At 40.3% G+C, this 15,765-nt stretch overlaps 1 protein-coding gene across 4 annotated transcripts; it reads right to left on the reverse strand.

The window, feature by feature from the left end:
* Positions 1 to 825: 825 nt before the first annotated feature.
* Positions 826 to 9,662, reverse strand: ypel3 (yippee-like 3). 4 transcript variants are annotated; one of them, XM_014192315.2, is made up of 6 exons: positions 9,263 to 9,662; positions 3,615 to 3,712; positions 2,468 to 2,586; positions 1,786 to 1,829; positions 1,161 to 1,269; positions 826 to 972 (listed from the first exon to the last, which is right to left on the reverse strand). In XM_014192315.2, exons 2-6 carry the CDS (start codon positions 3,625 to 3,627, stop codon positions 889 to 891), a joined length of 369 nt encoding a protein of 122 aa, XP_014047790.1. In that variant the 5' UTR covers positions 3,628 to 3,712; positions 9,263 to 9,662; the 3' UTR covers positions 826 to 888. The 4 variants fall into 4 exon arrangements, with proteins under 4 accessions (XP_014047790.1, XP_014047785.1, XP_045572078.1 ...); XM_014192310.2 differs by having other exon boundaries at positions 826 to 978; positions 9,263 to 9,659; XM_045716122.1 differs by lacking the exon at positions 3,615 to 3,712 and having other exon boundaries at positions 9,263 to 9,659.
* Between the last annotated feature and the right edge of the window lie 6,103 nt (positions 9,663 to 15,765).

The following is a 15,765-nucleotide window of genomic DNA, read 5'->3' on the forward strand; positions in this document are numbered from 1 at the left end:
TCACACACACACACACTCACTGGCATTCACACAGCCTGTACTCGCTCATTCTCTACCACGATAGAACTAAACATTGGGATATATTGATATTGACAAAGGTGCTCCCGTAATAGTGGGGTAGATTTGATATAAAACTCGTAAAACCTATGAGTGTGTGTGTATAGTTAAATATACATGTATCACACACACACAGAGTATACAAAAACATTAAGAACACCTGCTCTTTTCATGACAGACTGACCAGGTGAATCTATGATCCCTTATTGATGTCACTTGTTCAATCCACTTCAATCAGTGTAGATGAAGGCGATTAGACAGGTTGAAGAAGGATTTGAGATAATTGAGCCATGGATTGTGTATGTGTGCCATTCAGAGGGTAAATGGGCAAGACAAAATATTTAAGTGCCTTTGAATGGGGTATGGTAGTAGATGCCAGGCGCACCGGTTTGTGTCAAGAACTGCAACGCTGCTGGATTTTTCACTCCCAAAAGTTTCTTGTGTGTATCAAGAATGGTCGACCACCCAAAGGACATCCAGCCAACTTGACAACTGTGGGAAGCATTGGAGTCAACATGGGCCAGCATCCCTGTGAAACGCTTTCAACACCTTGTAGAGCCCATGCCCTGATGAATTGAGGCTGTTCTGAGGGCAAAAAGGAGGGGTGCAACTCAATATTAAGTAGGTGTTCCTAATGTTTGGAATACTCCGTGTGTATATAGATATATATATATATAAAACAAACATCACATGCTATTCTTGGCAAAGCTGTATGAAGTGACGGAGTGGCAGAGGTGATGGCCCTTACGCAGGGTGAGGGGACACACATTCAGGCCAGGAAGAACAACGGATGAGGGATGAAACATCAATGAAAACATCTCCCTTCACCTCTCAGTCCCAGCCGTTGTCCTTTATCATGTGGGACAGCTCAATGATGAACTTCCCCTCCTTGTACTTCTGACTCAACTCAAAGGCCTGCTCCTGTAGGAAGAGGGATAGAGAGGGTGGGGTGGGGGATAAGAGGCGGGAGTGCATGGTGGACAAGCTTAAAAGACATCTACATTTTCTGCGGATGGGGATTGCGGATATTATTTCAGTTCTTCATTATTTACAGCGTGTAGACATAGAGCAGTAGCATAGTATGTGTGTGTGTTTGTCCTCACGTATTTCCAGCCCAGTGTGGTGTGGCAGTTCTCACAGTAGATGTCTGCCACAGCGTGGAGCCCAGTGAGTAGCAGCCTCTCCTCGGCAGGACCACAGCCCACGTTCACCCTGAAAACACCAGGAACAAGAACCACAGGTCATTTACCGCCATGGTTCCCCGCCACAAATGTCAGTTTTGTGACCTGGCCTAAGCTTATCAGATTTTCCAGTGACCCACCAGATAAGCATTTATTTTTTTAATTTTTTTTAACAAGAAAAGTGATAATTCTATCCAGAACCTAATATTTAGCCCCATATCAGGGGGAGTTTTCTATGCACCAGTTGAGAAACGACATGCTAACTACTAAATGCAAACTACGCAAACAGAACGTGACCTCCACTGCTAGGATAGTGAACTGGCTTCAGGGCGCATTGTATGGCTTACAGGACTAGCGTAAACACACTGAAGTGGCATAAGGAGAACCTGGCAGATGCATGATAATGACAGTGTACTGAGGCTTGAGCGGTAACTAAGGTAGGACTGTGTTTTAGGGACCTAAAAGGGATACTATTTTGTTCATTCAATTATGGGTACACTGTGTAGGCTATATGGTCATACACTGGATGACAAGTAAAGATACTCACACAGAGTTGAAGAGGTAGGCACGACCCTGGCTACCCTGAAAAGACTGGATGACAGAAAAAAAGAGAATGAACTCAAATGTGCCAAAAAGACAGGGAGAGAGAGCGAGAGAGACAATGCAAAATCAAATATAAAAAAATAAAAAAATCTGTGGTTTTAAGGAAAGTGGGACATTGAGGTAATGTTTCCCAGCTTACACTGCAACAGAGGGCTGTGGCTGTTGTTTCTCGTTATTCCAATGTTATTACTTGTTATTGAAATGTAATATCATTTCACACAGCCAACCAGGGTTGGAACAAAAATTATTTTCCTATCGTTTCGTTCTAAAGAAAACCACAAGTAGCCTAAACACGCACAGGCAAAGATTCTCAGCTTGCAGCCAGACGTTGGAATAAGTTTGAGTGATAGAGAGGGTTTTGCATTGGCGCTTTGTTGCGTTTTTTGTGGGACTAGAAAAAATGTAAAATAACGTTAACCGGTTTCCATGCTTTTAAAATAACGGTTCTGTTCTGGAACAGTATGGATCACTTTCGTTCCCAGTTCCGTTTCTGTTCCTTGAAAAATACCATTATTTTCCGGTTCTGTTCCCTGAACAGGTTCCAACCCCTGCAACCAACACATAGGCTTATTATTCAACTATATGGAATTTAACCCACTAGCCATAAATGGTCCCTGTAGTCTCACCTTGGAGATGAGGTCATCATGGTTGGCCAGGTGTGCTCGGCAGTGAACACAGCTGTACCTGCGGTGGCACGAGTCTAGGTACGCTTGGAACGTCTTAGCCTTTGTCAGCTTCACCATGTCTGCGGAGATAGAGGAGGGGAAACAGAGTGACTTAGCGTTTAACAGGAAAACAGGAGAGGAGACAGAGAGGATATTGGGCATTACAGGGACTCATAATGCTAGTCTACACCTAAATGTGATTGTAGTAAACCCTAAACTTCACTATGTGTCGTGCAGTAACTATGAGAAAATTAAATTTTGTAAGCGTATTTGACAAATAGGGTTAGGCAAAGTTGGGTAAACAACACAAACACAAAGAGCAACATATGATTCCCATGGCTTTCAAATAAAAACTGGAAAAAGAAAATGAAAGTATATGCAACAAGTTCAATAACTTTTGGCTGTCTGTCCTATGTCCTGTCCAACATTGCAAAAAAGTAAGAAACGTATGCACTCAAATATTAACTTCCTCTCTATTTACACATGACAGGTCACACCTTGTGATGATACAGGAGTGTCACAAAAAAATGGCAGAAGGAATATGAATCACACAATAATGAACTAACTGTATTATTAGGAGTGGGAAACAGGTCTGGGGACATATTAGTGATTATATTTCAAGCCATATGCATGTCTAATTACCAAGGTAAAGTTGGTTTTATATTCACACATTTGGACATTCATCAGACATTATCCAAAAGCAATTTAAAATTGTAAAAAATCAATAACGTTTTCACTGATTATGACAGAATAATCAAACTAGGTATGATTTATTCTATAAATGTCTAGTATACTATTACAACCTTTGCTTTGAGTAGAAATTCCAGTTTTTATTTGATAGAAATACATAAAATCTCAAATATTGCATTTAAAGATTAAGAAATCTATAACTAATTCAGTGATTGTTTCAGAAAAAAGTGGAAATATGCATTTATTTGCAATAACTTTAAAGAAATGTTAATGTCAAGTGCAATTTGTTCTATGTGAAGTTAGACAATGTTACCATAAAATCAATGTTTGCATTTTAGTGCAACAGATCCACATGTTAAAGTAGTTACAAGGCACAACATTCCTTTTTTATACTTCTAACTTAACAGCAAAGAGGCACCTTTTCCAATCATTTTCTATTTTGGCTTTGTTGAAGTCCTTCTTTGTCATCCCCAGACAAGCTGAATGGTACCATCTCTGGCACACAGAGCATTCTATCTGCAGTATTCAAAACATAAAACAGGGTTATGTTTATTTACAAGTAAATTACAGTTCTGGAATACCCACATTCTGCTACATGCTTTTGCAATTAGGAACATTTAAAATTTAATTGGATTTTTGTTCAATTGCTAAAATGACATGCATTTGACCACAAACTGACAGAAGCACACATAACTGGTGTTAATCATTGTTGAGTATTCAGGCAATATACAATTGAAGTCGGAAGTTTACATACACCTTATCCAAATACATTTAAACTCAGTTTTTCACAATTCCTGACATTTAATCATAGTAAAATTCTCTGTCTTAGGTCAGTTAGGATCACCACTTTATTTTAAGAATGTGAAATGTCAGAATAATAGTAGAGAGAATTATTTCTTTCAGTTTTTATTTCTTTCATCACATTCCCAGTGGGTCAGAAGTTCACATACACTCAATTAGTATTTGGTAGCATTGCCTTTAAATTGTTTAACTTGGGACAAACGTTTTGGGTAGTCTTCCCACAATAAGTTGGGTGAATTTTGGCCCATTCCTCCTGACAGAGCTGGTGTAACTGAGTCAGGTTTGTAGGCCTCCTTGCTCACACACGCTTTTTCACTTCTGCCCACAAATGTTCTATGGGATTGAGGTCAGGGCTTTGTGATGGCCACTCCAATACCTTGACTTTGTTGTCCTTAAGCCTTTTTGCCACAACTTTGGAAGTATACTTGGGGTCATTGTCCATTTGGAAGACCCATTTGCAACCAAGCTTTAACTTCCTAACTGATGTCTTGAGATGTTGCTTCAATATATCCACATAATTGTCCTCCCTCATGATGCCATCTATTTTGTGAAGTGCACCAGTCCCTCCTGCAGCAAAGCACCCCCACAACATGATGCTGCCACCCCCGTGCTTCACGGTTGGGATGGTGTTCTTCGGCTTGCAAGCCTCCCCCTTTTTCCTCCAAACATAACGATGGTCATTATGGCCAAACAGTTCTATTTTTGTCTCATCAGACCAGAGGACATTTCTCCAAAAAGTACGATCTTTGTCCCCATGTGCAGTTGCAAACTGTAGTCTGCATTTTTATGGTTGTTTTGGAGCAGTGGCTTCTTCCTTGCTGAGCGGCCTTTCAGGGTATGTCGATATAGGACTTGTTTTACTGTGGATATAGATACTTTTGTACCCGTTTCCTCCAGCATCTTCACAAGGTCCTTTGCTGTTGTTCTGGGATTGATTTGCACTTTTCACACCAAAGTACGTTCATCTCTAGGAGACAGAAAGCATCTCCTTCCTGAGCGGTATGACAGCTGTGTGGTCCCATGGTGTTCATACTTGCGTACTATTGTTTGTACAGATGAACGTGGTACCTTCAGGCGTTTGGAAATTGCTCCCAATGATGAACCAGACTTATGGATACAACTTTTTTTTCTGAGGTCTTGGCTGATTTCTTTTGATTTTCCCATGTTAAGCAAAGAGGCACTGAGTTTGAAGGTAGGCCTTGAAATACATCCACAGGTACACCTCCAATTGACTCAAATGATGTCAATTAGCCTATCAGAAGCTTCTAAAGCCATGACATCATTTTCTGGAATTTTCCAAGCTGTTTAAAAGGCACAGTCAACTTAGTGTAAGTAAACTTCTGACCCACTGGAATTGTGATACAGTGAATTGTAAGTGAAATAATCTGTCTGTAAACATTTGTTGGAAAAATTATTTTTGTCATGCACAAAGTAGATGTGAATACCAACTTTCCAAAACAATAGTTTGTTGACAAGAAATTTGTGGAGTGGTTAAAAAACATGTTTTAATGACTCAAACCTAAGTGTATGCAAACTTCCGACTTCAACTGTAAATCATATAGTAATAAAGGCATATATTTGCAAAAAAAGTATGCGTTGATAAAGAAAAGGTATCACACATCAATGTTATATCAAACATTACAATAAATGCAATATTTGAAATCAGTTTAATCGTCACTTGTGCCAGATACAACGTGTGTACCTATTACAGTGAATTGCTATCATAGTATGTATCTAGTATCTCTCATAGTAGAATAATAACATAGAGTCATGATAATAGAAGCAATTAGAGCAATAATACAAGGATAACCCCAATAAAAAAAGTTTCAAGACAAAGTTTCATACTTCTAAATGTCTTGAAAGATGAAACTACATGAGTTTTCATAGCCTACTGTTGTATTACACCAAGACAAATTCAGTTGGTCAGATCATTTTTCTCTGGATGATGCAAAGCACACATTGAACAGTCTTGCTTCGCATTGAATACTGGGAAAAAAAGATTGCAGAGGGGTTCACATACAGTTCAGAGGCAAATCATAATGTATACATTTAGCCCAAAAACCAAACATGTACCAAATTTCCCAGTGGGTGTGAGACCTGGAGAGGCCTACACCCACTGTGAAATTTGGTGGAAGATCAGTGAAAATCTGGGGAGTGGCACAAAGTCACCCAAAATCAATGTGAAAGACTGGTGGAGAGCATGAAAGCTGTGATTGAAAATCAGGGTTATTCCACCAAATATTCTGTTAAAAGTTTTTTTAAATTGTATTGTGTTGTTCAAAAATTAATATGAAGTTATTTTCTTAGTATTTTGAGGTCTGACAACACTGCATGTTTTTTGTAATTTTGACCATTTTCTGCAAATAAACGCTCTAAATTACAATATTTTTATTTGGAATATGGGAGAAACGTTGCAGTAGTTTATAGAATAAAACAAAAATGTTCATTTTACCCAAACACATACCTATAAATAATAAAAATCAGAAAAACTGATCATTTTGCATTGGTCTCTTAATTTTTTCCAGAGCTGTATATATACACAGTATATATACACTACCGTTCAAAAGTTTGGGGTCACTTAGAAATGTCCTTGTTTTCCATGAAAAAGTACATGAAATTAGTTGCAAAATGAATAGGAAATATAGTCAAGACGTTGACAAGGTTATAAATAATTATTTTTTATTGAAATAATAATTGTGTCCTTCAAACTTTGCTTTCATCAAAGAATCCTCCATTTGCAGCAATTACAGCCTTGTAGACCTTTGGCATTCTCGTTGCCAATATGTTGAGGTAATCTGAAGAGATTTCACCCCATCCTTCCGGAAGCACCTCCCACAAGTTGGATTGGCTTGATGGGCACTTCTTACGGTCAAACTGCTCCCACAACAGCTCAATAGGGTTGAGATCCAGTGACTGTGAAGGCCACTCCATTTTAGACAGAACACCAGCTGACTGCTTCTTCCCTAAATAGTTCTTACATAGTTTGGAGCTGTGCTTTGGGTTGTTGTCCTGTTGTAGGAGGAAATTGGCTCCAATTAAGTGCCGTCCACAGGGTATGGCATGGCGTTGGAAAATGGAGTGATAGCCTTCCTTCTTGAAGATCCCTTTTACCCTGTACAAATCTCCAACTTTACCACCACCAAAGCACCCCCAGACCATCACATTGCCTCCACCATGCTTCACAGATGGTGTCAAGCACTCCTCCAGCACCTTTTCATTTTTTCTGCGTTTCACAAATGTTCTTCTTTGTGATCCGAACACCTCAAACTTAGATTCGTCTGTCCACAACACTTTTTTCCAATCTTCCTCTGTCCAGTGTCTGTCATCTTTTGCCCATCTTAATCTTTTATTGGCCAGTCTGAGATATGGCTTTTTCTTTGCAACTCTGCCTAGAAGGCCAACATCCCAGAGTCGCCTTTTCACTGTTGACATTGAGACTGGTGTTTTGCCGGTACTATTTAATGAAGCTGCCAGTTGAGGACTTGTGAGGCATCTGTTTCTCAAACTAGACGCTCTAATGTACTTGTCCTCTTGCTCAGTTGTGCACCAGGGCCTCCCACTTCTCTTTCTATTCTGGTTAGACCGGTTTGCGCTGTTCTGTGAAGGGAGTAGTACACAGCGTTGTACGAGATCTTCAGTTTCATGGCAATTTCTCACATGGAATAGCCTTCATTTCTCAGAACAAGAATAGACTGACGAGTTTCAGAAGAAAGTAATTTGTTTCTGGCCATTTTGAGGCTGTAATTGAACCCACAAATGCTAATGCACCAACTAGTCTAAAGGCCAGTTTTATTGCTTCTTTAATCAGAACAACAGTTTTCAGCTGTGCAAACAATTGCAAAAGGGTTTTCTATTGATCAATTAGCCGTTTAAAATGATACACTTGGATTAGCTAACACAACGTGCCATTGGAACACAGGAGTGATGGTTGCTGATAATGGGCCTCTATACGCCTATGTAGATATTCCATTAAAAAAATCTGTCGTTTCCAGCTACAATAGTCATTTACAACATTAAAAAAGTCTACACTGTATTTCTGATCATTTTGATGTTATTTTATAGGACAAAAAATGTGCAAGGACATTTCTAAGTGTCCCCAAACTTTTTAACGGTAGTGAATGTTATGGTTCACTTTCCACTGTGGAATGTCCATGTTGATACTCTTGGTTGTCTTGGTCCTCTTGATCCATCCACCGGTCATCTTTGTTAGTCAGGCCTGACCCCTTCATCCCGTAGTTTTTTCCTGTAATCTAATTTAATATGACTGAAGATGCAGAATTTTCTGCCAAGCCCCTTCTAATAGGGTATAACAGACTCTTTAGAACTTTGAACACACGCCCTCCTAGACGGACTACATGCCCTCTATCAAATCAAAACTGGAATCTTTCCTCAAAACAAAGGTTGTTAAAGTATGCTTGATATTTATAGAATAAGTCATACCTAGTTTGATGTTTCTGTAACAAACAGTGAAGTAGTTATTGATTTATACAGTTTTAAATGGCTTTTGGCGAATGTCCGAACGCGTGAATATAAAACTAACGTTACCTCTGTTGTCTAATTCGCAGCTCACTTCCTGGTACAATTACAGCAGGGTCGGTGCTATCAAACGATCCTTGGAACGTCCCTACACCGTTGAAGTTTACATTTTAAAAGTTTTAAGTAAGGGTTAGGGGTTAAGTTTTGGGTAAGGACGTCGCAAGGATCCCGATAACGCTGACCATTGCACCAGACAAAACACAACATGCAGTGACCTACTTTATTGTACCAGCTAAAACCGAATATGTATGGTCAGAGTGAGTAGCGCTCTATAAATGGATGGGGAAAATGTAACTTTTTTTACTCAAAAGTCTTGGGTCATTTAAAACGGTTAAATGTCCGTGTGTCAAAATAACGGGCAGTATTAATGTCACGGCATACACAACAACAAGCAAAACATCACTGATCCTTGCAATGTTGCTGGCCTGCTAACGTTAACGTAGCTGACTCGCTCCACATTCTGACAAAGCAACCAGCTAGCCAAGAATTCCCCAAAACGATTCATACAGTGAATTATTGACCGACAGTCTTCCTCTCTACCAAGCTATCCATTTTAACTAGCTATCGTGAGAGATTAGCTAACATGTTGACATTAGTTTAGTAGCTATATACTGAACCATATTCTGGGTTTACAGGAGGCGTTTAATATGTTTACTGTAAACCCGCCATGTCAGGCTCAGCTAGCAACATGGAAGGAAATACAAGCCCAATAGAAAATAGCTCACTCACCTAACGTAGTTATCGGATGTTCAATGGAAGACCTAATTTTAACGAATATGTGACCAGAAAACTACCGTTGGATAGGTCAACTGAGATGCATCGGTAAATTGCTCAATCGTCTAGGGGATATCTTGTTTTGTCACTTTTTCAGCAAGAAACAATCGGACGGATCCAAACCAAACAAACAAAAATCGTCTTGCAGCTGTTCTCTCTCGGTCTCTCACACTTGACAACAGGAACAAGTTTTTCTCTGAGATGAAACCGTTTCGTGTATTTTGTAGTTAAAATTTTAAAATAACTTTTGCTACTCCGAATTTCTTTAAGGATAGGATATTTTCGTGGTGCGGCGACAAACTTCCAATATTATCCAGGGTTTGTTTACAACGCTGGTTAAGGAGGCGGTACCAACACGTCACCAGCTGCAAAACAAATCCCCGACGACCAATGAGAATCGTCAGATTAAGTGGGGGAATGTAGGTCAGCCAATTAGGTTGAATTGTAACTTGTTTAACCTTTATTTAACTAAGAAAGTCAGTTATGAGCAAATTCTTATTTACAATGACGGCCTATACCGGCCAAACCCTCCATCTAACGCTGGGCCAATTGTACTGGACTCCCGATCATGGCCGGTTGTGATACAGACCGGGATTGAACCAGGGTCTGTAGTGACGCCTCGAGCACTGAGATGCAGTGCCTTAGACCGCTGTGCCCCGCAGGAGTCCAAATAGACTCGTATCTACGAGGAGATTCGACTAATATCGCCCGGGCGCCAATGTAGCGTGTTTTGCACTGGCTGAACGTTTACTGCATTCGATTCCCGGGCATGTTTCTGAAGCTTGGATAAGGCTGCCTTGTTGGCAAAATTACCAAGCGGCGCAGATTTGTTTGATTTGAACAGGGCGCTCCTCCCTCACCGACTTCACCCAGTCACGTGACGGGCCACAGTGGACCGGTTGAACCCGGGCCAGTTTATTAGAACTCTGCCACAGTTATGGTTCTTTCAAGACAACTGGGAACACGAAAAAAATAACTGTTCAAATCATGACGTCAGTGATCTGAAGGTCGGAAAGTCGGAGCTCTAGAAAGATGCCCGAATTTCCGAATTGGAATTCCGAGTTGGATGACCTTTCAAGATATCTTTTTTTTCTTTTCCGAGTTCCCAGGTCTCTTGAAACCTGGACAAAAGCACCCTAAGCAAGCTGGTCCTGGGGCTCTGTTTACAAACACAAACAGACCCCACAGAGCCTCAGGACAGCAACACAATTAGACCCAACAAAATCATGAGAAAATAAAAAGTTAATTTCTAGACACATGGGAAAGAATCTACCAAAAAACGGAGCAAACTAGAATGCTATTTGGGCCCTAATGAAAGTGAACACAGTGGCAGAATAACCGACCACTGTGACTGACCCAAAATTTAGAAAATCTTTGACTATGTACAGACTCAGAGAGCATAGCCTTGCTATTGAGAAAGGCCTTCGAAGGCAGACCTGGCTCTCAAGAGTAGACAGGCTATGTGCAATATATTGATAAAAAATAATCTTGTCCTAGAGAGATTGACACAGGTTATCAAAACGTCACGGCAGGGTAAGCCTACACAGCCCTCATTTGAGTATTTTTTAAATTCCCTATGGGAAAAATGTATGGTGGAAAACGATTGGAACCATTCCCTTGTTTCACTGCAAGGTTTTATGGGTATTATACCTCATACGGTGGTACTGTATATGCTGCGTTCATAAGCTATTCGGAACTAGGAAACTGTGAAGTGTTCAATTTGCTGATTCGTTGATTGTGACACGTGTATAATTACAACAAGTAGTTGTAGGTTTCCGAGTTTCTTAGGTCCAACTAGCACATGAATGTGGTGTCATACCCTTTTTTTTATAAGGGATTGCGTGAAGATTAGTTTAGCAACCGCATGACGCAGCATGACAATGTGAATGTGATTGGTCGACAGTCTGCTAGTTGTGCATTAGACGTTTCACCATTCATAGGCCACCGGGATTCCCATCTCCTACTTTCTAAGTATCTCTGCCGGATGTTCCGGTTTTCAGTGGAAATGGAAAGAGAGCCTGTGACTCAACTTCCTCTTTTGGATGTTACAATGTATAAGTCATCTGAATCCTGTCCATGTTGTTCTTGGTCACGCAAGAGAAAGATCATAGAGATCCTATTAAATTATTCTAATTCTATGATACTGTAGCTCAAGACAGTATACTAGCTACAGTTTACTTGCTACATTACATAGTAACTAATAACATAATAACTAATAACTGTAGGACTATTAACTGTAGGCCTACTAATAAAGCCACTGTTAGATGGTCATACCATCATAAAGCCACCAACATAAATGAAAACAATGGAGCAAATGCAACTCAGGGGGAAATTATTGTTCTAAAAACAGAATGAAATCATTATACATGAACAACTAAATGAAACCTTGTTGGTAACGATATTTATTTATATAACTCATGTTGCCACTGCCATTATTTACCCTCCATAATAAAAATACATATTTATCCCACCATGTACACTACCGGTCAAAAGTTTTAGAACACCTACTCATTCAAGGGTTTTTCTTTATTCTTACTCTTTTCTACATTGTAGAATAATAGTGAAGACAATACTATGAAATAACACATATGGAATCATGTAGTAAACAAAAAAGTGTTAAACAAATCAAAATATATTTTAAATTTGAGATTCTTCAAATAGCCACCCTTTGCCTTGATGACAGCTTTGGACATTCTTGGCATTCTCTCAACCAGCTTCACCTGGAATGCTTTTCCAACAGTCTTGAAGGAGTTCACACATATGCTGAGCACTTGTAGGCTGCTTTTCCTTCACTCTGTGGTCCGACTCATCACAAACCATCGCAATTGGGTTGAGGTCGGGGGATTGTGGAGGCCAGGTCATCTGATGCAGCACTCCATCACTCTCCTTCTTGTTAAAATAGCCCTTACACAGCCTGGAGGTGTGTTGGGTCATTGTCCTGTTGAAAAACAAACGATAGTCCCACTAAGACCAAACCAGATGGGATAGTGTATAGCTGCAGAATTCTGTGGTAGCCATGCTGGTTAAGTGTGCTTTGAATTCTAAAGAAATCACAGATAGTGTCACCAGCAAAGCACCCCCACACCATCACACCTCCTCCTCCATGCTTTAGGTTGGGAAATACACATGTGGAGATCATCCGTTCACTCACACCGCGTCTCACAAAGACACTGCAGTTGGAACCAAAAATCTCCAATTTGGACTCCAGACCAAAGGACACATTTCCAATCTAATGTCCATTGTTTGTGTTTCTTGGCCCAAGCAAGTCTCTTCTTATTATTGGTGTCCTTCAGTAGTGGTTTCTTTGCAGCAATTTGACCATGAAGGCCTGATTCACACAGTCTCCTCTGAACAGTTGATGTTGAAATGTGTCTGTTACTTATCCTCTGCAGCAGAGATAACTCTGTGACACGATCGTTGTAAGAACTGGAACAAGGCGCAGCGTACATAGCGTTCCATATCTTTATTATAAAGTGAGACTTCAGCAAATACAAAACAATAAACAAACAAGCGAAACGTGACGTTCTGGATTGCTTACAGGCAACTACACAAAACCAAAACAAGATCCCACAAAACACAGTGGGGAAATGGCTGCCTAAATATGATCCCCAATCAGAGACAACGCTAAACAGCTGCCTCTGATTTGGGAGCCATACCATGCACACCAACATAGAAATAATGAACCTAGAACACCCCCTAGTCACACCCTGACCTGCTATACAACATAGAGAATCAAGGGCTCTCTATGGTCAGGGCGTGACAGTACCCCCCCAAAGGTGCGGTATGTGCTGAAATGTGTCTGTTACTTATCCTCTGCAGCAGAGATAACTCTGTGTCACGATCGTCGTAAGAACTGGAACAAGGCGCAGCGTACGTAGCGTTCCATATCTTTATTATAAAGTGAGACTTCAGCAAATACAAAACAATAAACAAACAAACGAAACGTGACGTTCTGGATTGCTTACAGGCAACTACACAAAACCAAAACAAGATCCCACAAAACACAGTGGGGAAATGGCTGCCTAAATATGATCCCCAATCAGAGACAACGCTAAACAGCAGCCTCTGATTGGGAGCCATACCATGCACACCAACATAGAAATAATGAACCTAGAACACCCCCTAGTCACACCCTGACCTGCTATACAACATAGAGAATCAAGGGCTCTCTATGGTCAGGGCGTGACAGTACCCCCCCAAAGGTGCGGTATGTGCTGAAATGTGTCTGTTACTTATCCTCTGCAGCAGAGATAACTCTGTGTCACGATCGTCGTAAGAACTGGAACAAGGCGCAGCGTACGTAGCGTTCCATATCTTTATTATAAAGTGAGACTTCAGCAAATACAAAACAATAAACAAACAAACGAAACGTGACGTTCTGGATTGCTTACAGGCAACTACACAAAACCAAAACAAGATCCCACAAAACACAGTGGGGAAATGGCTGCCTAAATATGATCCCCAATCAGAGACAACGCTAAACAGCAGCCTCTGATTGGGAGCCATACCATGCACACCAACATAGAAATAATGAACCTAGAACACCCCCTAGTCACGCCCTGACCTGCTATACCATAGAGAACCAAGGGCTCTCTATGGTCAGGGCGTGACACTCTGGGTCTTCCTTTCCTATGGTGGACCTCATGAGAGCCAGTTTCATAATAGCGCTTGATGGTTTTTGAGACTGCACTTCAAGAAATATTCAAAGTTCTTGAAATGTTCCATATTGACTGACCTTCAAACCGGATGGACATTATAAATATATGGGAGAGGTTAAGGGTAGAGGAATGACGAGTTAAAAACAAACAAAATAAAACTATTGTAAAATAGACTGTGTCCTTAAAATGTATATAGTATGTATAAGCAGGAAATACAGGTCGTTGTTGTTCACTTGTTTGCTCCAATTGGGGAAGGGGTGGTAGGGGTGGAGGGTAATAAACAAAATATATATTTTTAAAGATGTGTGTGTATATATATATGTATTTATATGTATGTATATACAGCGAGGGAAAAAAGTATTTGATCCCCTACTGATTTTGTACGTTTGCCCACTGACAAAGAAATTACCAGTCTATAATTTTAATGGTAGGTTTATTTGAACAGTGAGAGACAGAATAACAACCAAAAAATCCAGAAAAACGCATGTCAAAAATGTTCTAAATTGATTTGCATTTTTATGAGGGAAATAAGTATTTGACCCCTCTGCAAAACATGACTTAGTACTTGGTGGCAAAACCCTTGTTGGCAATCACAAAGGTCAGACGTTTCTTGTAGTTGGCTACCAGGTTTGCACACATCTCAGAAGGGATTTTGTCCCACTCCTCTTTACAGATCTTCTCCAAGTCATTAAGGTTGAGGCTGACGTTTGGCAACTCGAACCTTCAGCTCCCTCCACAGATTTTCTATGGGATTAAGGTATGGAGACTGGCTAGGCCACTCCAGGACCTTAATGTGCTTCTTCTTGAGCCACTCCTTTGTTGCCTTGGCCGTGTGTTTTAGGTCATTGTCATGCTGGAATACCCATCCACGACCCAATTTGTTACCAATTGTTTTCTTGGTGACTATGGTCCCAGCTGCCTTGAGATCATTGACAAGATCCTCCCGTGTAGTTCTGGGCTGATTTCTCACCGTTCTCATGATCATTGCAACTCCACGAGGTGAGATCTTGCATGGAGACCCAGGCCGGGGGAGATTGACAGTTCTTTTGTGTTTCTTCCATTTGCGAATAATCGCACCAACTGTTGTCACCTTCTCACCAAGCTGCTTGGCGATGGTCTTGTAGCCCATTCCAGCCTTGTGTAGGTCTACAATCTTGTCCCTGACATCCTTGGAGAGCTCTTTGGTCTTGGCCATGGTGGAGAGTTTGGAATCTGATTGATTGATTGCTTCTGTGGACAGGTGTCTTTTATACAGGTAACAAACTGAGATTAGCAGCACTCCCTTTAAGAGTGTGCTCCTAATCTCAGCTCGTTACCTGTATAAACGACACCTGGGAGCCAGAAATCTTTCTGATTGAGAGGGGTCAAATACTTATTTCTCTCATTAAAATGCAAATCAATTTATAACATTTTTGACATGGGTTTTTCTGGATTTTTTGGTTGTTATTCTGTCTCTCACTGTTCAATTAAACCTACCATTAAAATTATAGACTGATCATTTCTTTGTCAGTGGGCAAACGTACAAAATCAGCAGGGGATCAAATACTTTTTTCCCTCACTGTATATATTTGCAAAAAGATATATGGGGGATTGGAAGTGATGCAGACAATTACATTGATGGAAGCTACAATCTATCAATCTAATATTAAAGCTGATCTACCCCTAAAAATAAATGTAAAAAAAGAAATAAGATTATGGACAGTCATTTCTCATTGCTTATTTGAGCTGTTCTTGCCATAATATGGACTTAGTCTTTTACCAAATAGGGCTATCTTTTGTATACCCTTTTACCTTATCACA

The sequence above is a fragment of the Salmo salar genome, chromosome ssa03 (genome assembly GCF_905237065.1).
Source record: "Salmo salar chromosome ssa03, Ssal_v3.1, whole genome shotgun sequence".
In the NCBI taxonomy this organism is placed as follows: Eukaryota; Metazoa; Chordata; class Actinopteri; order Salmoniformes; family Salmonidae; genus Salmo; species Salmo salar.

What these genes read in the sequence shown, in the direction of transcription:
- ypel3 (XM_014192310.2), bottom strand. An exon ending in ATGATGACCTCATCTCCAAG is followed by an intron (nt 1,830 to 2,467) that starts GTGAGACTACAG and finishes TCTGTCATCCAG; the next exon opens with TCTTTTCAGGGTAGCCAGGG. An exon ending in GCCTACCTCTTCAACTCTGT is followed by an intron (nt 1,270 to 1,785) that starts GTGAGTATCTTT and finishes TGGTGTTTTCAG; the next exon opens with GGTGAACGTGGGCTGTGGTC.